Genomic DNA, 22,144 nt, shown 5'->3' with positions numbered 1-22,144 from the left:
CAGAACACTTTCTTCTATATCTGCTCAAGGAATTTAGATTGTCTTCAGAAATGGAGCTATTACACATGCCATGTTCTTTAAAAGGCTGAAATAAAGGATCTGGGTCCAAGTAAAAACCATTGACTTTTTAATGCTTCCATGAATTAAAAAAAATAAAATGAGATTAAAAATATGTATCTTGACTTAAAAATATCAAAAGATAATCTTACCTTGTAATATACATGGGCGGAACCAGTAAGTCAAATGGGCTTTGGTTCCTTCATCAGTAGACACCTTGCTGAACATGTTTATAATTTATGATAAAGCATGTAAGCACAAACTTGCTTAAAGATAAGTGGAGATTTTCACCAGTGCCTCAGCATGTTGGGGGAAGGCTCTGCTCTGTGCAGCAGAAATGAGGATGCTTCATTCTCTTGCTCTCTTTCTGAAGAAAATGTTCTAACTAGAAGGCTGCTGATCTATGAAAAGACTCTTTGGAAATTAGCACTTCCTTCAAGTCCCTTAAACAGTAAGCAAATTTAATCATGTCAAAGAAATCAACAAGGGTTTCTTCTTTCTTTTTCTTTTCTGTGTTTTGAACATTTATAATTGTTTTCCACTATGAGTTTTCCCTGGAAAGTCCAGGAAAAGTATAATTTAGGACTTCCAGGTGCAAACCATTCTTACCAGCCATACAACTCAAATGGAAATTTGTTTTGCTTCTTTGTGAAGTTCTCGGGGGGTGGGGGGTAAGGTTAGCAGTAGAGATAGCAGGAGAGTGAGAAGTAAAGACTGAAGACATCAAACCACATATTACAAACAGAGAACAGAATCACAGAACGACACCATGACAGTAGACGTGTAGACAAGATGGCCAGACAAAAGACACATGCTTGACTGCTATGCCAAGGAAAGAAGATACCAGAACAAAATCATACAGAGATGCTGGCAGCACAGCTCTTAGGGCTGCAGGGGCCCAGTAAAAACAAACATAAAAGTGAGTACCCATGACATTGTAACTGCAAAAGAAAGGTATCCCCACAACTCAGACAGGGAACTTGCTGGGTTAGCTGGAATGTGACACTTGGATGAAACACAGGATGGCGTCATAGCAGCTCATGCGCTGGTGATGGAAGCCATGGTTAGTTGATAACTACAAAACTATCACTGGCATGCCACACAATGATCTTAGGCTTGTCCAGAAATAAAAGATAAAACACATATCCTGTATCTGCAATAAAATTCTTTTTATGCCATCTGAAATTCGTGGGGAGGGGAATGTTTCTGTTTATAAGTTCTGCATGTCTTTCTTTTTATTTTTCAAACCCTGGAGCCTATGTGTGTCTTTTTAACTAATTACAGCATCATTGATGGGGAGAGTGAAGGCAAGTGGTCAGTGCAGATATAGGGAGTTATTAAAAACAGGGGAAAGGAATGAAATCAAAAGGGAAATATGAGTAGAAAGGGAGAAGGGAACCTAGCATTTCATTCTTTGGTACACAACTTTCTTGGATTTTGTTGAGATTTTGCTTTGCTTTGAGAAAAACCACTGAGGGGATGTACTGAAGAGGGCGGAGACTCAACACAAGGATGGCAAGAAAAGATTTTGTTGCCGTTTTGGTTTTTATATCTAAATATTTCTCAGAATTTAAAAATAATGATTATAGTTACTCATAAAAGTATAGCAATGAGTTAAAAATAGCCATAATGGTCAAAATGCTAAATATGAATTAAAACAAAATAAATTGAACCACCAAAAATTCATGCGGCACAAGATGAGGTGAAACGACAGAAAATGGCTTGGGAAATATACAAGATACATATCTATTTACGTATATATACACGTGTATGTGCATATATGGATAGATATATCTGTATAATGTTTTTCTTTCCACCCTTCCCAAAGATAACTAAATCATGGAATTACCATTATAATTAGGATGAAGAAAACAAAGCCTAAATAAAAATTAACATGCTTGGTTTATCAAGTTAAAACAGTATCATGCATGTCTATGTTGGCTGATGCTGCTCAGAGTGATGGTGTGAATTTCTGTGTAACCACATGACTGATGGTAGGGACTGTTAATATTAGCTTACATTAGTCTAATATCATTTAGACTATGTCTACATATGCATGAAGTAACAAGCACTTTTGTATAAACACACTGCATTTATATATACATATATATGCACATACACAGTGCATGTACTTAGGGTTTATGAGAAGAAAATAATACACAACAAAAACTGATTGAAAGGAAACCACAAAACTTTTCCTTTAAAACCCAACCCCTCTTTATTTATGTATACATCTGAAAGAGGGTTTGCTTAATGATTCCAGAAAGCTCTTTCCTTAGCTTCCACTTGCTTTGGCATTTGAAATCAGGAAGTTCTTGATTTGGGCATGAAAATTCTCTCTTTAACATGGACATCTATGTTTTGACCTTTAGATGCCCTGGTTCTAAAAAATCTTACACAAGTATACTTCAAATTAAAGTTTAACATTGAGCAGTACTTTTTATTTCAGTCACAATTAATGATAAGCTCTGTGTCTCTAAGCTAAAGTATGAATGCATGCTCCTTGGAACGAATTTAATCAGAGCTGGAATGGTGTACTCAATTAATTGTGTCAGAGAAACTCTCACCAAAAAATGTGCATAATACCTTCAGCCTTTCTACACTTTGCCCACATTGTTTATTGGCTTTCATTCTTAGTTTCTTCTTAGTCTCTTTGTATCCATTCTTGCTTTCCCTAAGAGAATGTGAACTCCTGGTGGTATCTGGTGTCAGCTTTATTTTTTTAGTATCTATTCTAGTGTCTACACAGAAAGAATCACAAAAATAATATATGAATAAGTGATTTGTCAACCTTTAAACAGAAGGGCTTACACTCATTGATTTTATGCTTCCCTCGGTTTTTCAACATACCCTAAATTCTTGAGTAGAGGAGTTAGTTATACAAATATGTTTATTTTATAATTTTTGTTATTAAGTGTGCTTATGTGATGGAACCCACAATAGAAGTCAATGCTCAGAGGACATATTCAATATCTTTTATCCCAGGGCTATTGCTTACCTAAACTTCATTAATCACTTCCTATGTTTTTATTATGTAAACTGTATTCTACAAATCTCTAAGCATTCCACTAGGGTTAAAGGTTTTAAAGTGACTTAAAAGCTAACTTGTGGAGCCTGGCTTGGTGGCACATGCCTTTAATCCCAGCACTTGGGAGGCAGAGGCAGGCGGATTTCTGAGTTTGAGGCCAGCCTGGTCTACAGAGTGAGTTCCAGGACAGTCAGAGCTACACAGAGAAACCCTGTCTCGAAAAACCAAAAAAACAAACAAACAAAACAAAACAAAACAGAAAAACAAAACAAAACAACCAACCAAACAAAAAACCCCTAACTTGTGTTGGAGTGGATTTGGGTTATAAAGAGTGATATCTTCATGACTTAATCAATATGAAAAATGAAAGCATTAAATAAGGAGTACAATTGTCTTCTGAAAATACACCTTCATTTATAGATTGATTACAACTTAAAATTTAGTAGGATTGAGCCTGGTCATAAATATATGATGTCTTTTGCATACATTGGACTTTTGTTATAACTAAAATATCCAAAAATGGCTAATATTAATAGCCAAATTCAGTAACTAAGTTAAGAAGCTTTACATTAAGTTAAGAAGTTTTACATCAATTTATATTCTTCTTTCTATAGCTATAACATTTATCTCAGATAATTTCCATTTTCTCATTACTCAATGTTTTTTTGAAGTAGAACAAAATACTCAAATATTGCCATGGTATTTTAGCTGGGTAATTACTATTGTGTTTGGAGAATGGCAATTAGTGAAATTTAATTATGATTTTATTAAACAATCATGTCTCTGTTCATAGAGGTCATCCTAAAGTTAAATTAATAAATAATTAAAAAGTCACTTCTTAGCTGGGCATGGTGGTGCCTTTAATCCCACCACTTGGGAGGCAGAGGCAGGCAGATTTCTGAGTTCGAGACCAGCCTGGTCTACAAAGTGATTTCCAGGACAGCCAGGGCTATACAGAGAAACCCTGTCTCGAAAAAACCAAAAACCCAAAAACCCAAAAAAAAAAAAAAAAAGAAGAAGAAGAAGAAAGTCACTTCTTTAATAAAAATTATGGAATGCACATTTTAAACTTGTATAAAATAATGGTAAAATATATTTTTATAAACAAAGAGATTATAGCTAACATACTTGAGGCTCAATGGCTAGTACATTTGTTCTTTTATCATGTGTTGGGTCTGGACTCTATTGCTCTTCACACTTCATTTAGGAAATTAAAGTCTTGACCTTCCAGCTGTATGTTTTACTATGTTCCAGCAAATAAAACCTCTAACAATTGGTAGAGCTTGGAACAACTCAGTGTCAGATTTGCTCATTATAATTATTCCATGGGGGTACCTCCAACTAGATACAATCAAGGCCCTGTTTGTAGCCAGAAAGCATAACTCCAGCAGGCTACTGGTATTAGGAAGGAATTTCTGACAGACTGATTGATTGATGGGTGGATGTTTCCTCTCAACGCCCTGCCCTAGTATAATTGCCAACTGGGAGTTGATCACAGTACACTTAACAAAAGCAATAGTGGAACAAAAGCTAGTTAATTGACAACCAGAAAAAGTAAACAAACCTCTTGATGGCTGAAGAATCAATATTGTAGTTGAGTTATGCTGTGCTCACTTCTGTGGAGCCACCAGGTGTTTCTGTTTATTTTACATCTGCCTATCATCCTGGTCACCAATACTTTTATAATGGTAATCTAATAGATATATAAAATCTAGGATGTTGTTTATATTTAAAAAGGCTAACTCTCTAATAACTTTATTTGATATCATGTATCTTATTAAGAGTAACAAAATTGAAGAGGGAGAGACAAGGTATGGAAAGCCACTTCCTCGAATTCTCTGAATTTCAGAATGACATAAAACTACGTAATTCTCAAGTAAGGGGGCTGGGGGTGGGGACTGACAGTAGACATAGAAATAAATCCTTTGAAATGTAGATTTTTGCTACACGAATGTTTATTTTCTCAAAGTCATGAAATAAAACAATCAACATGGTTTGTTTTTAACTGTATGTGGAGGTACAGTTTTAACAAGAAAAATTATTCTCCAGATTTAATTAAAGATTATTATTATGTTGAAGGTGAACCTAATTTGTTTAATAAACTTAAATGAGGTTTTCATTTTAGATCTTCTTTTCTAATGGATTAGGATATATTGTACTCACTTATTTGCTATCTATCTATCTATCTATCTATCTACATATATATATATATATATATATGTATCTTCCCATTGAGAGTTTTATGTTATTGTCAATAAGCTCCAAAACTATTTAAATAGCCTTTAAACACTTTATGACTAAACTATACCAAGTTATGGCAGCCAAATGCCAGGGTGGGTTGAGTTAGTGGAAACAATTGTTTACATGTCATGTCAATTTAGAAACATAAAATTCCCTTTCAAGTTAGAGTTTTACTGGTAGAACTTACTAAATATTGCTCTGTTTACAGTTATCATTACTAAGAAATGGAGAAAACCAGAGCGAGGATAAGCAATCACTCCTAGTTAAAGTCTAGGTACTAGTTAAAGTCTAGGTATCTTAAACTAGTCATCAGAAAACACTGCCATTAGATATATTCTACACATATATTGCCTTTGTAGTGTCTAACTCACCTGAAAAGGACACAGGTGTTCTCAAACAAATCCATGGAATTGCATTAGATTGGAGAATTGGGTTGTGTAGCAAGGCTCTCTGCTATGACAACCAGTTATGAGAAACACTAGGAAGGATGTGACTAGAGTATAATGATGCATCTTGTCATGCCCAAGTGTTGAGAAAGATATGGTAAGCAAATGAAATAAGCACACTCACTTTTTAAACAAAAGCTTGTGCCCAAGGACATTCCCAGTCACTTGAAGATATCAGATGAACAAGATCATATTCACCTTCCATCCACAGATCTATGCTCCCTAAGGAACAAGTCGCCTTCTCATGTGGTGAGGTCAAATTATGAGTATGTACATTCAAGACACTAATGTCAGAAGCCCACAGAACTTCCTGAATCCAGAGCCACTTGCAAGAAACCAAGCAGTCAGCATTTACCAAAATCTGAACTGTTCTAAATCATTTTCAGGTGAGAAGAGGAAGTTTTAAATTATTGATATATTTTTTAATGAAGCATAATTTTCTCTACAATTACAAAGAGCAAACATACAATGGCTTGCCTTTTAAAAAAATAGTTTGGAAAATATGTAAAGTAACCCAAAGTATCAGGTGGAAATTTTGTCTATTTCTTTCAGCCTTTGTAGAAATAAGACGAGGCTTTTTGCTTTTTTAAAACATACACAGAAATTCGATGATATCTGTTCTCTATTATATACATATAAATGTTTAACTTAGAGTAAAATCTAAAAACAGACAACTTGGGAAAGTTGAAAGGAGAGGATTGGGTATGGCAGTTACCTACTGGACATTGTAGCATATATAGTTCACTATAAAGAAATACCAGGAAATATCAAAATGTATCTGGGTCCAAATGGGGCAACACACTGTGGTTTCCAATGCCCAAGTCAGCTGACCTTCAGCAGTCGATACATTTTGAAGCATCGCAGCAGTTGACAAGGCATGTGTGCTACTAATTTTGTATCCCTCATACTATATCGCTTCACAAGTTCACTTGACATATAATGAACAAAATTAGTATAATTATAATGTCATGTTAACTGCTGTTGAAATCCCATGGAAAATAATTTAGGTTACTTATTTACTCCATTTGTGATCAGAACAAGTCTTGAGACTCATGTGATAACTACCATTTTTTTTGCCTCCATGAGAGGTTTATGACCTAAAAACAAAAACATTCTCATTTAAATGGAGGCCTTGCCTGCTCTTTGCCCCTGTCAATCTCACAGCTGCCATTGGCAACAAAACACTTGCAGCAGTGATTCCAGCATACAATCTGGGCACCCCACTGTGTAAAGTTAGGATGCATTTTGTGTAGTTTTTCTTTAAGTATCAGACTTAAATTTCCCTCAGCTTTAATTGTCCTTTCCATGGGATTTGATGCTTTTATTGATTAAATTAATATTTATATATGTATGCAAATACATATATAGATATAGGAAATACACATACATTAACATACCATAATATATATATATAAAGCACATGTATAATCACATATATGTATGTATTGGGATTTTTGCAAATAAAAAAGGAAGCAAGCAAAACAAGACTGACCTGACCTACCTGTACTTGGTTCACATTCGACAAAGTCTTCATCATCACTTGAACATTCAGCAGATGAAACAAGATCATCTGACGTGGGCTATTGATGTTAACAGAATGGCGAGGAGAAGAGGGAAGAGAAAAAACAGAGGAAGATAAGGGCACTGATACACAAATACATTAAATCTTCTTGACTGCCCCCTCCCATCATTACTGACGTTTCTCTTCACTGATCAAGCTTGTCTGCATGGATCTCCTGTAAAGCAGAAGCAGTCAAACTAGCTGCAGAGACTCAAGCCTTTTCCACATCAGAAAAATCACACTGCATTGTCCACTCTGATTTCCGGATGAGGAACCAGAAGGAAAGGGGGCTGCAAAGAATGAGCATTGAAAGAACACAGCCAGCACTACAGGCACTGTGCCTTCAGAGGGATTCCGTGCATATGGCACACGGTCACATGTGCACTGTTGGGGGACTGTGAATCTATAGGCAGTATAATTAGTGAACACTGCAGAATGCTATTCATTCAGTACAGCATAATAGCTTCTCTTGCTTGCAGCAATTCCTTCTCAAAATTGCTGCAATTAACTGAATTAGTAATGTGGACCAGCAGAGTGATACCACACAACAGCTCCTGGACACGGGTAGGACTCTTGCAGAGGAGAGAAGAATAACTTCTCAGCGAAACACGAGTTCAACTTAAATCCGTTTAGTTTTTAATCCTGCAGAAACTTTCCAGTGCTGTGCAACTTGTTAGAGGTAAAACACAGAACCATAGGCATTAGATGTAAAATGAGCCTTGCCATATATTAGGTGAGAAAGAGTCATATGCATGACCCAAACTCCAAGGGCGGCAAAGATGAGTGAAAGAATAATAAAGGGATACATGATTTTTACCCACTAAACTCCAAACACGTTTTTTGTCGTATATACATAAATACCCAGTAGATTGCAAATTTTTAATAAATACTCATTCCTTTTCTTCATGTCCGTAACATTAACCAAGTTGCTGCTTTATTGTTCCCAACCTATTGAAGCCTGGATCCATGTTCAAGAAGAAAGGGTGTTAGAGAAATGCCTTCTTTGATTTTTGAACAAGTATTATAAGTCAATCACTATGATTGATATGAGATATGACTACCCAGACTGTACAACGAGACAGAGGTGTTGTATTTAAAAAGACTAGAAGTCAGAGAGGTTAGTGGAGTTCCTGAGAGACAGGAGAACGCTTGGGCCAAGAAGTGGGAGTGGGTGGGTAGGGGAGCAGGGCAGGAGGAGGGTATATGGAACTTTCAGGATATCATTTGAAATGTAAATAAAGAAAATATCTAATTAAAAAAAAGAAAAAGAAAACAGAAACCAGGTGACTCTTTACAAGATACCTTACCACTATGCTCGTGGAACATAATACCTCTTTCAATTACCTGTCTTATAGATATTATAGGTTAAGGGCTGAAGAGATGGCTCACCTTTCAAAGGCTAGCATACAACCAAGAATAGATATCAGAGATTTAGTGATGATCCACAGTACCTCGGGACAGGACTTCATATTGGGTCTTAATGAGATAGGTTAGTTTTAATGAAGTCATTAGAGTAGACCTAAATGCAGTAGGATTAGTGTCTCTCTATAAAGAGGAAATTGAGGCACAGACATAGGGAAGGCTCTATATTGAAATGCAGAATAGAGAAGGGCATCTACAAGTCAGGGAAAGAGACCACAAGAGAAGCTGATTTGCTGACAATTATTGCTACCATGCCATGATTTACTGGCCTTTGCGTACTCTTATCCTCTGCAACTGTAAGCCAAGAATAACACTTTACTCAAGTTGATTTGGTTGTGGTATTTTATTACAGCAACGGAAAAACAATGAATACAATGACCATTGACGCTACTACTTTCCAATGGCTAAGCATAATGCGTTTGTAACCTGTCTGCATGTGCTAAATTCCAATATTGTTTGTGATCCTCAAAGGGAAATAAGATGCCCATTACCACACAACCTAAACAGTTTTGATGGTGATAGACTTCCCATTTCTCTGTATATTGTGTATGATTATATCAAGCTCATTATTTCACTCATTTCCTCATTCATACATTCTTTCATGAGGAGTTCATTTATTTGTTCCCTTAGATATTTCTCACACATCTATGAGTGAGACACTGTAACAGTGATGGAGGAGAAAGTGAGAAATGAAACATCTGGTCTGTTCTGGGAAGTCAGGCTCTGATGAGAACAGCCACATCAGCAGGAAAACTCAAACATGGTAAACTGAGTACTAGTACTGTGTCAAGAGTTAACCTGAGTCTCTAAAGGAGCAAGCAGCAGGAGACTAGGTACATCTCCTAGACAGGAGGGAAATAGAAAAGAAGCCCTGAGGGACAGACAAGAATGAAGCAGTACAAACCCAGGATTGCAGCAGACTGGAGAAGGAGAAGGGTCTTTCAGGTGGAAATAAACATTATTTGTTAAGGGTCAGAAGTATGAAATAGCTCTATTTCTTTGCACATCTGTAGGTAGTAGGAGAAGAAAAGAGGGTTTGGAATGACAAAATGACAGTAACTTGAATGACAATTTTTACCTCAGCAACCTCAGCGAACTAGCATGAATTTAATTCACTGCCCCATTAGACACCTCTTCTTTTTCCCCTTCCCATACCCCACCTGGGCCACCCATCACAGTCCTTTGGAAGCTGGCACACATGATTTTGGAATGTGGTCCCTTGACAGCCGCAGCACTGCTGGTGTACATTAAACACCTTAGGTCCTTTTATTTAGAGGAGTAAAATATCCCTTAGCCCTTATAAATTAATCATGTTCTATGTCAAAATAATAACTCCTATTACTCTATTTTAAAATATATTTCATATGTTTAATCCACATGTTGGAATTGTTCACTTTTGTACTAGGTGTCATAAAACTAAAGATATATATTATAATAACTTTAAAAATATGTCTAAGCCAAGTACTTTCTTTATCCCTTTCCTGGTAGAATTCTTTTTATTGCACTTACATTTTTTTTCTAGTGGTGCTTATTAAAGTTACTTTAGAATAAAATTGGGATTGAAGAAAGCTCAAAACTCTGCCCAGGTAAATTTATAGATGTGTTTACCTTCCAATTCTCCCAGTTCCACAAACCTGACTTCTCATTTTCCTTCTGTGAGTTATTGTTTCTGTAATCACCTAATTATTTATTCTGCAAAGCCCTGCTCCATCTTAGCATAGGCACATATTTCCACCACTCTCCATTGCCATCATCTATGTGTCATACTGAGAAGTGTTTAATGGTACAGTCAGGACCATCCATGGCACTGTCACCATGCCCTCTCTCCTGACTGCACAACTGTCTTTTGTGACTTCAAATTCTAACCTTTACCCCTTTATCTTAGACCTGCACCAGGCTAATTGTTTAGGGCTCAGCCATTTTCCCCCTCCTAGCTCCTTGGAAGTCTGATTATTTTACCGAGATTAAGTGTAGGATAAAATAAGTCCTGCCACAGCACAGCTTTATGAAATTATAAATAACACACCCGTGAATGATGATCTCCATTCTTCCAGTGAAAAGGGAAAAGAAAAAAGCCCATAAATATCCCAAAGTCCCACAGAAAACAGCCATATATCTCAGCAGCTGCTCCATGCTAAACGGAATTAAATCCCTTCAAATGCTTGTGGCTTAAGCATTTCCCTTTTATATTTCTATTCCAAGAGTAAGAGTTGGAGATTGAAGTGTCTCATGGCTGTTACCAGAGGAGGCCTATGTACCTGCCTTAAGAACATTCATTCTGTATTTAAATAATGGACATCAGAGTTCCTTTTTAGTTACCAACATCCTACTGACTGACTATAGGCTAGTTTATGACCTCAAGTGAGATTATAAGTTTTGAATACTTTAAGTTCAGAAAGTAACATTTATTCACTAATTTTTGCCATCATTTACTATTATCTCTTATCAACATCAACATACATACATCCCTAGATTTTTTTTCACATTAAATCATAGATATTTAAAAATCATAAAGTTTGGGAAGTTAAGAATTGTTAGTTTTATTACTTCTCTTCTAACCCCATCATTTCAGTGAATTCAATCCCAATAAAGAAACAAGATCAGATGGTATCAAGATGGATGAATGCATCACCTAGTCTCTCATTATAATGAGAGCATGCTCTGTGTTGTCATCCTCAATAGAGGAGGTTGGCATTGTGTGACAAAATGAAACATAAATAATTTTAGCTTGCTGTACTCAGATACCAGGAGCATAGCATGAGGTAAGCATAAATGATGGAGCCAAAAAATAATATTACAGCCTGGTGATCTTCAGTGACCATTGCTTCTTTCTTTTATGTGTCCAACTGTCTGGATTGTAGCAAAGTATCATGAATTTTCACTCTTTGCCATGCTGGGGCAACACATGTTCAACACATCATTTCTTTCCTCTCTTCTCTCGCTGCCCACCAATGGTAATTAATTGCCATGTAAAACATGTTTCGAATGTGTATCTTGGTTCACATTCATATGGAATAGGAATACGTTAAAGGGACCATTCCTGGCTTAAAGACACTACATTTACTCTGAACTAGATGCTTCACTGAGAGATCACAGTTCAAAGCACATGTGATCTATATATGCCTTTTTGTTTACGTTTGTATTTACTTATTTAATCATTCATCTCCACCTCAAATATGTATTAATTGCTCATGATATGATGTGGCAATCAAACAGTGGACTGGGCATCTGCCAGGACCCATCTTTGTCCTTATGGGGTTTACAAACTGTTGAATGTGAGATAAGAAAAATAAACTACATGGGTGGTTTGCAACCTTATGAGAGCCTTGTTAAATCTTGCCAATTAACATAGAATACATATTGTAATAAATATTTTTCCTTGTTACTAAAAACAGCAGACTATACGGGGATCCCAGAAAATACTGCTTCCCTCAGAAATCTGCCCACCTTCAATTTTCTTCTTTTCTATAATGCACACAGTAGAGAGGGATGAGGAATGACATGACTTATAATAACTCCTGCTAACGAATTAGCCTTTGTAGAAATCCCTTTGCAGACTCCAGATTTAATTAATGGCAGAAAAGTCAAGCCGAGCTGAGCTATATATTGTGCTAAAGATTGGGGTCTTCTGTGTTATGATCGAGGTCTTCAGAGATGGTATAAAGCATGGCTTGGTGTTTTGTGTTCTTTGTCTCCCCACTTTCAAGGTTTCTTGTCCATCTGTTCAAAAAGGAAGGGTAGATCAAGAGAATAGGGGAGGGGAGAAGTAGAAAAGAGTGGGTGCAAAGAAGATTAATCTATCTGCTGTCTGAGGCAGCCTGACGGGGAAGAGGAGTATCGAGCCACAGAAGATTAACCAAACTTCAATGTACCCTCCCAAAACGGGAGGGATGCGATGCTACGTGGTGTTGCACTGATAAGCAAATCCCTCCAAATCCTTTCAATTTATTTCTTGGCATGGAGAAATTACGTATTATTTAGGAGAAAGAAAAAAAAACAATAAAATAAAATAAAATAATTCCTTTCCACTCTACATCATCACCCAGAATCTAGATGGGGTTCTAGAGATTATGCAAACACGAAGTTCCATCTTTGATGACGATTTCCCCTACCCTGGAGAATTTCTATTCAGAAAAATTTGGCTGGATGTCTATTGTTCCCTTTCTGTTTTCATCACAGTTTTTTTTTTTAAATATTTAGCACCTAACCATTATAAGGAATGCCAAAATTTAGTTGATTCTCCAAATACTTTATATGCTTTTATTTCCTTTCTTTATTCTTTTATTTTAAAGATAGAATTTCCTTTGGAAGTGGGCTTTATGCCAATATGACTAAAATTGAGGCTCTGTTCATAGTGGAGAATTACCAAGGACACAGATATTATTGTGATTTGAAGCATGGATATAGGTATCACTTAGTGAGTGTTTTAATTCCATGCACACAAGTTGCTATTCTGGATAGAACTAATGTTTTGGGAGAAAAAAAATCTTTCTAGCAAGTGAAGGTCCATGAACTTTTGATACTATAGTTCAGCAGAGGAGAAGGGTTCTATGAAAATATAAGGACTATAGAATTATACTTCCCTGTGGGGTGTTCTTTCTCTTCACTCTCTGTCTTGGAGCCTGACATTGTAATCCAAAGAGACAGCTTCTTATTTGGTGAAATAATGCCTTAGGGGACTTCAAAAGATGAACATAGTGGAGACATACGGTGTAATGAGGAGAATAAAGTCAGTTCTGGCTAGAGGGGCAGTGTGGCTCCATCTCACTAACTGAATACAGACAAGGTGGCTCTAAAGGCCCATAAACTGTAGTAGTGACCTTAGTTTTTGGTCTCATGATGAACTGAGATTTGTGAAACGAGCAAGAGAAAGAGGCGGAGTAAAAGTAAAATGATTAGGAATTCAAAATAGCCAAATATTTAATTCATGCACGGCGGGCCATTCCTATCGGAAGGACCACATGATGCTCGTGAACATCTCTCAGGTCAGATTGTTCAGAAAGGAAACGGGAATAGGCACCTTAGAGAAAATGGGCATGGCTGAGGTTCACACTCAGCCAAAGAGAAGCTGAAAGAACTGTGGGTACAAGAAGATAGTGTACAAACACACAAAGGAAAGCATACTAATATAGCCTAGAAATTGATGTGTTATGCAGAAATATGATCCACACCACCAAACTGTGATGAATCGAATACATAATTCACAGAATAAAACTGAAAGGTGAGCCTTTCTTTATCATTTATAAGAACACTTCTACTTAGTTATTCCAAGGAAGGTAAACAAGGAAGCTTTGCATTCTAGTTATCAATACTTTTCCTCCTGGGTTTTGGAACAGGGAGATTCTTACTTTTCTTGTCTGTTGGTTTCCACCGAGCATGTAGATGCCCCGGAGAACAGTTCTGCAAAAACGGTATTTGAATAGGCCCAAAGAATGTGATATGGTTTTCAGAATCGCAAATTATTACAAATAGCCTATGATCCTTTAATTGTGTCCCTTGTGCTTCAATTCTTCACTAGCTTAATTCTCTCTTAAGTTACTTTGGAGGAAACAGAGCCTTTCTCAGCTGTAGTAGCTCGCCTGATCCCTCTCATCCCCTGCTTCAGTAAGGTTTCAGAGAAGGTCTGTTTAGGGCAAGACTCCCAGAACTCCTACTGCTTCCCAATTCTGAGAAACTCAGTCCTTAACAATCACTTAAATCAAATAATAATCAGATAATTTTCTGAAAAATGTCTTTACTCATAGATGGGCGGTCAAATAATAACGGATACTCATTTTTAAATGAGACAAGGAACTTTGCTAGGATAGGCACTGAGAAAAAAACTTCCTTCTGAGAACTCTGTGAGCTGGTTGAGAGGGAAGGGGGACAGTGAGTTGTCTTTCCATACATACCATCTTCTTGGGAAGTAAAATTCCACACACTGGAGAGTCATTGTTATCGTCAGAAACTGTGTCAAGAAATATTTTAGTTTATATTCTGCCTCTTCAAAAGAAATCAATGTGCCATCTGTTGCCCCCTTAAATGTGTGCATCTGTAGTTTTCCCTCATCTTCCAGACAGGAGAGAATAATGTGTTTTGTTTGTATGTTTGTGTATATATATATATATATATATATATATATATGTATGTATGTATATATATAGTTAAACACTTTGAGCAAAAATAAACAACTGAATACAGCACAGTAGCTTTAATGACCATCTTTCAGGGATAAAGATTTCTAAGCAGCCCAGTCTCTCACTCTAGGTGATTGGCTGTAAACAGAAATCAATAAAACAGGATTACTGGGCAATAAACACCAGCAGCGACATTCATAATTTAAGAAGGTTTTCTCTGAGCATTCATTGCTGAAGAATTCACGCTGATCCTGTTCTATTTTTACAGTAGAGTAGATTTCCCCCCATCATATACTTTTTTTCCCCTTTCTTTTTCAGAATATTTTTGCAGGAGTCAGCCCTCTAACATACAGCGAAAGGCTGTGATACTCCAAAAGTAGCTTATGTCTTGAGACCAAAGAGGGCTCCTTAGACCCTTCTTACGACAGGAAGTTATACGTTCAACAAAGTACCATGATAGAAAATGGGCGTTTAATAAATGAGAAAGAAGTTGGGTCTGATGTAACATGGACCCAACCTTCAATGTGTGAGAGAAAGGAAGCAATAAAGGCATCAGTCTTTAATGCCCATTATTTTCTTCCTCCTTCCTGCAACTGGCAATGTATACGACATAAGTAAGTATGTTTTGCAACTAGAAGTGGCCATGTGATATAGAACTAGGAAGAGAGATAGATAAGACAACCAGCTAGCTAGGTAGATGCTTATTCAATTCTTAATATAGGAGGAAGGCTTTAGGGGCTGGTGAGATGGTGTAGAAGGGTAAAGACATTTTCCACCAAACCTATAAAGTTGAGTTCAATCCCTGGGATCCATATGTTTGAGGAAGAGAACTGACTCTAAAACTTTTTCCCTGACCTTCACTGGTGTGGAACAGCATGACTTTTCCTTCCCTGCAAGAAATAAATAAGGGAAGGGATTGGATAGTCCAGCTGCTTTCCTTTCACCTTGCATTTATTTGGATAGAAGATCTAGAGCAACAGCAACCATGGGGTGACCATAAAGTGGTAAGTGTGTGGGAGACTGCAATAAAAGAACCGAGATGCTGACTCTTGTATTAGCCACCATAATGCAACTTGAGATTCATCAAGTAATTTCTGCTCTGGAGATTCTCCAAGGTCTCACTAAAGAAGAAAATGGGTCCTTTTGGCAGTCATCTCGGGTCATGTTTTCTGTGCCTACTAGTTGAAGCCAGCTGTAGAGAGCAACAGAGAGAACAATGGGAAGCAGCGAGGATGCCAAGCCCTGCATGACTGGGCTCTGCCTCTGGTGCTCATCAGTCACCAAGAGACGTTTTAATAATTCCCAGGATTGGGACTTGGATGTAAGCCTGATGAAGAAAGTGCCACCGTGATTACAGCACTCACCAATGTGCCAGCTCTGTGGTACAAAGGAGTTTGGAAAGATCCTTTGGAACTGAGGGAGCAGAGGAAAACATTTTGTTTGTTTGTCTGTTCAGAGCAAGGCAAAGTAAGTTTGATTACGTATCTTTTAAGCTGCTTTAATCAACATATTCCAGACTGGACTGATCATCCTCTCCATTCTTTGTTTTTTTCTGTGGTCTCTGTACTCTCAAGCCTTAAGAGTTCAAGCCTTAAGGTCATCTTCAAACCCTCTTGCTCACAATTAGATGTCTAGGGCATTAGCCCTGAAAGTCCATCTCTAAAATGCCCCCCCCTCGTGTGAGTATCTCACTGTCTCTCTCTGTCTGTCTCTCTGTCTCTGTCCATCTGTCTCTGTCTCTGTCTTTCTTTGTCTGTCTCTGTCTCTCGGTATCTCTCTCTCTCTCTCTCTCTCTCTCTCTCTCTCTCTCTCTCTCTCTCTCTCTCTCTCCTACTCTGTTTGCGTCCCTGGATGAGCTTTGAGACTAAGCCAAGTGGTTCTTAATCTTCCTAATGTTGTGAGAGCTTTTAATACAATTCCCCATGTTGTAGTGCACTCCCTAACCATAGAGCTATTTTTGTTGCTACTTCATAACCGTAATTTTGCTATTGTTATGAATCATAATGTAAATAGTTGTGTTTTCTGATGGTTTTAGGGGACTTCTGCAAAAGGGTCATTCAATCCCCATAGAGGTCTTAACCCATAGTTTGCAAACCACTGCTCTAAGTCACTCTGGTCTCTATCCTCCTCTCTATCTTTGTTGATGACCAAATAAAATCCAAAACTAAAACCAACCAGGGCAAAACAGTTTTAAAAATCAGAATCCTCTAGCTCTAGGATCTAGCAACTAGTGGCATTATCTTCCACCATATTTTCCGTTGATGCTTGTAAATGGCCCCATTTTCTACATACTATTCAGTCAGTATTTGTTTGATTTCCATGGACAACTAAATTATATTCCTGACTTTATGTTTTGGTTTCTATATTCCTCATCCACTGTACCTACTGAAATCCTACACATTTCCTTTTAAGGGTCTGGTTTTTTCTTTCTTTCTTTCTTTCTTTCTTTCTTTCTTTCTTTCTTTCTTTCTTTCTTTCTTTCCTTCCTTCCTTCCTTCCTTCCTTCCTTCCTTTCTTCCTCTCTCTCTCTTTCTCTTTATTCTTTCTTTCTTTCTTTTTCATGTTGCCTTTTTTTTTTTTAACCTCAAACACAATATTTTCTTCAGCAAAGAAACTAAGTATTATCTTGGAATGTAATTTAAAGAATTTCTTCCATTTTGAATGGTAGTATTTTTCTCTGCTTGATTGTTATTTGAAAAAGGACCAGAAATTTGTCTAGAAACCATGATGATGTCAAAGTAATATATGTTTAGAGTTAAAAAACATAGACTCTACTTGATATTCCTGGGGGACATCCAGTGTACCAACAGACACTGTTCCTGGCTTTCTAGTTTGTAAGTCTGAGACAATGGCAATGACTTACTGCTACTACTGTATAGGTTAGAAGGGAAATCCATGACACAAAGATATACCTGTTCTATGAGATACAGTAACTATTACAGTGCTGTTCTTTATTGGTTTGGAAGCAACTAAGGTGTCTTAACAGGGTCTATGTGCACCCAAAAAAGTCAAATATATGGTATGCATTTAGAAAATGACTGTGTTTCTAAGTAAAAACCAGATGTTCCAGAAGCCATATTTAAAAGCTGAAAATTTTATAGATGGGAGAGGTGAAGTGTTTCTCACCCTTGCTTGGTAATTATCACTTCTGGTAATATCACCTTTCAAGATGTCATGGTAAGAAAAAGCTTCACAAACTCTTGCTAAGTAAGAGCATGGATTTCCTACCAGTGGGTGGATGGATTCAAGCAATGTGTTCTGTATGCACAGTGGAAAATTATCTAAATTTAAAAAACAGAAAATCTTCTCATTTGTGACATTATGGACAGACCTCTGCAGGATTACAGAAAAAGAAATAAGCCAGGTACAAAAAGATAAATGCCACATGACATCATAGAATGAAGAAAGGTCACAGAGGAAAAGATGATGGTAGAAGCATTGAGAGAAGATCATGGGAAGATTTGTGTAAGGGAGAAAGAGGGAGGGAGAAAGAGAGAGAGAGAAAGAGAAATCAGTGTCAAAGAGGAATAGATTCCAGTCATCAATAACACTACTTGGTGGCTATAACCAATAATGCATATTTCAAAATCATTGAAAGAATAGATTTTAAGCACTTTTACCCAAGAGAACAATAAATGCTTGAATTAACAATTCTTTTTAGTCTGATTCAATCATTCTAAAAGATGCACATGTTTAAAATTATCACTTATTACCTCACAAAGAAAAATTGGTATTATTTTTATCTTATTAGTTATTTTATTTTTACATTTTAAATGTTATCCTCCTTCCCAGTTAAACCCCTTATCCTCTCCCCCATGTGCTCTGCTTCTAAGAACCACCTACCTACCCCCTCCTGCCTCAGGATCCTAGCAACCCCCTTTATAAATAATAGTACTACTGAATTATTTAAAATAAAACACAGAGGATGGAGAGATGGTGTAGCAGTTATGAGAAGGCACTGTTCTTGCAGAAGACTCTCATTGGGTTCCAAGTACTTATGACAGCCTTCAGACAAACACCTATAAATATATATGTGTGTATTATATATATATATATGTAAATATATATTATATATAACATATAATGCATATATATGTAATTATAAAGTAAAATTAATTAATTATTTAAAATAAAATAATATTTAGAAGAGAAAAGAATTTCTTTGGAAGGTTATGTTTGCTCTCAAGGTTAAAAAATGTCTCAGTCTTCTAGAAAAATCACATAAATAACTTTTTCTGAAGTCCTATAACCATATACCAGGAGGTCAAACCCTTATTTAATGGGATAAAAACTTAAAGTGACTCAGAGTTCATTCAGAAAAACTGGATCCAGATTTTTCTTATTGTTTTACATTTTTACCTTCTTTCCTTTCCTTTCCTTTCCTTTCCTTTCCTTTCCTTTCCTTTCCTTTCCTTTCCTTTCCTTTCCTTTCCTTTCCTTTCCTTTCCTTTCCTTTCCTTTCCTTTTCTTTTCTTTTCTTTTCTTTTCTTTTCTTTTCTTTTCTCTCCCTTTCTCTCTCTCTCTCTCTCTCTCTCTCTCTCTCTCTCTCTCTCTCTCTCTCTCTCTCTCCTTTTTCTTTCTTTCTTTCTTTCTTTCTTTCTTTCTTTCTTTCTTTCTTTCTTTCTTTCTTCCTTCCTTCCTTCCTTCCTTCCTTCCTTCCTTTCTTTCTTTCTTTCTTTCTTTCTTTCTTTCTTTCTTTCTTTCTTTTTGTGAGAAGTTGAATAACTGCCACAGAGAGATCAGGATGGAGGGCAGTAGGAGGTTACTTTTCCCTGCTCCACAGACCTGGCTGTACAGAGCCCATGAGGAACTTTTGGTTCCTTAGCTAGAGTTGCCCTGCCTCACTTAAACCCTTAGGCAGAATTCTTTACATAAAGGCAAGTAAGAGAAAGTGTGATCACTCTGGATTAATGCCCTGTAAAATGACTCCAGCAATTACACTGTTTGTAAGTACCTCAGAGTCCATTAAGATAAACATCTATCTTTGAATATTCACATTAATGCACTAGACTGTTCTTTCCTAGATAAATCTTCCTTGAAGGTTGTGTACTTCACACAGTTTATCATCCCTTACCACTCTTCAATGCACACATTAATGCAAGCAAAAGGAAAGTAGTTAAGTGGTGTAAGTTGCTGGGCACACATTGACACACAAGGCAGCCTCAGTACACCTTTAAATGTAGAATAATATACCTTAGATTTTAAACACCTTTGAAGGTTGAATACCCAGAAAACATTGTCTTGGATTCTTAATAACTCACATAAGCAACATCTTATAGGCAAAGGCAATAAATGTTTGCACATACAAGAGTTCTCATAAGCCTCCAGTTTAGCATACACAGGTCCAAATGAAATCCCATTCCCTAATCACCTCTTTAAAAAAAAAGTATAACTATTTACATGATAGAATAAACACACCTATAGTTTTATTATAACTGTGGCCTCAAGTTCATTACCTTTTGCATCTAAATTGAAAAAAGTGCTTTAAGATTTCCAGTACTTGTTTCTAATAGAAATTTCTTCTCTCTGCTCTTGTGCAGGGCACACATAGTCTATTTATAAAAGGTCCATAGAATTAATCATCTTATATGAGTGTTATACAGATTATAATTACAGTATCAGGGCTAATATAAAACGTTTAATAACCAGTGCATCTGGAAAATTGACCAATCAGAGCAGGTAATGACTACAGGGCTGGGGTTGGACCCTGACCCCTCAGGAATTTCAGGCCTCCATGTGCCTACAGTGGGGGCAGAGGAGACTTCTGTGGTAATGTAAGCAGACTGCCTGGAGGTAGGAGGCCCTTGAGGTCTATGAAGCATTATCTCACTAAGAAATATTAAATTAAAGTGTTTTGATCCCATTTTGATGGATTTGAGTAGAGGGACTTAAGACCCTCTCTCTCAAATCAAAACCAAGACCAAAACCAAAACCAAAACCAAAACCAAAACCAAAACCAAAACCAAAACCAAAACCAAAACCAAAACCAAAACCAAAACCAAAACCAAAACCAACCAAAACAAAATAAACACCAAAAAGAAGAAGGTTGCACATTAAACATATCAGGGAACAAATCTTTTTGCACTGAAAAGAATTCTGCTTTGTGTTTGCAAAGCACTTCCCCGCTGTGCCAGTGACTCCCTGTTTACACATTCAACAATCCTCTTCTGAGCTAAAGTATGAACTAGGCAAAGTCAAAAGGCGTGAAGATGATTCTAATTAGATGGATAAGCATCTAGAATAAATATCTTTAAAGAGTAATACAAATTAAAGAAAGGTATATGCTGTAAAGTGATACCTTCATCCCATTCTCATGAATTGAGTTGGTAGTCTGAGGCCTTATGGCTTTGACTGGACAATAAAATATTATCAGACAGGGATAGAAACAGAAAGTCTAGGTGAAGGCTACCAACTCATACTGATAAAGAGGAAAGTTAAAATGAAAGAATCAGAGAAGAGTAATATTTGATTGCAACAGAGTACAAATGTGTACTCTGTTGTGTAGTGAGATGAAAAATATTATCCATCATCTATATAAATACCTATTGCCCTATTTATTTATTTATGTTTTACTCTTTTATTGGGTTCTTATATCTCTACGTCCCTTCCAACCCATTTTCAACCCTAATCCCTTCCAATCCCGCAACACTAGTAGAAGAAAAAGGTTAGCAGAAATGGGGGTTTAGAGCTCTTTCAGCCAACAAAATAGACTATTTCCTGCTGATTATGTTTCTTGGGGGAAGTCCAATCTTCACTGTGATTATATCCACCAGTCCATCAAACTCAACAGCAGCAGGGGGTTAAAGGTATGTAATAGTAGGGGAGATCACCAGTTACCACAGACCCACTCTGGGATCTCTCATTTATATTCTCTCCAGAGTCCCCAGAATTAAACTATCTGCAGCTGGCTAAAATCACAGCCCCTCTAGAGCATGAGATAAACATAGTTAACATCTGTAGACAAACTGAAGCAACCCCATATGCCATACCTGGGATTAAAATGCAAACCTATTTATATAACATAACTAACTGGGTTGGTTTTTCTTTTTAAAGAAACAAAAACTCCCACTCCCACATGCTTAATCATCATCAGTCAACAATCAATCCATCACCTCTCTATAAACCTCTATTTCCACCTCTCTATCTACCATATATCATTTGTCTATGAATAGGACAGAAGATAGGAGAAAGAAGAAAAATGCAATCCCAACTCCATGTTCATTAGTGGCATGCTAGAAAAGTGCTGGCACTATGCACATGCCAACAAGTATTT

At 36.8% G+C, this 22,144-nt stretch overlaps 1 protein-coding gene across 22 annotated transcripts in view; it reads right to left on the bottom strand.

Moving 5' to 3' along the window:
- The window catches only part of Nrxn3 (neurexin 3), a 1,606,331-nt gene that overhangs the window by 42,948 nt on the left and 1,541,239 nt on the right, over positions 1 to 22,144 (bottom strand). For 18 of the 22 annotated variants that reach the window (XR_015045250.1, XM_085830587.1, XM_029484662.2 and 15 more), the window contains one exon: positions 7,274 to 7,352. Coding sequence is in view for 21 of the 22 variants with exons in the window: in XM_085830587.1 (XP_085686713.1) it covers positions 7,274 to 7,352 (79 nt within the window). In the remaining variant the exon portion in view is untranslated. Of the gene's footprint in view, positions 1 to 7,264; positions 7,353 to 22,144 lie in introns of all 22 variants that reach the window. The other 4 variants (XM_085830590.1, XM_029484639.2, XM_085830583.1 and 1 more) reach the window with 1 other exon arrangement.

This window comes from Mus caroli, unplaced genomic scaffold (assembly GCF_978045245.1).
Source record: "Mus caroli unplaced genomic scaffold, Mus_caroli_1 scaffold_14, whole genome shotgun sequence".
Taxonomy (NCBI): domain Eukaryota; kingdom Metazoa; phylum Chordata; class Mammalia; order Rodentia; family Muridae; genus Mus; species Mus caroli.
Note: the sequence above shows the minus strand (reverse complement) of the source record. Positions and strands in the feature narration are given on the sequence as shown.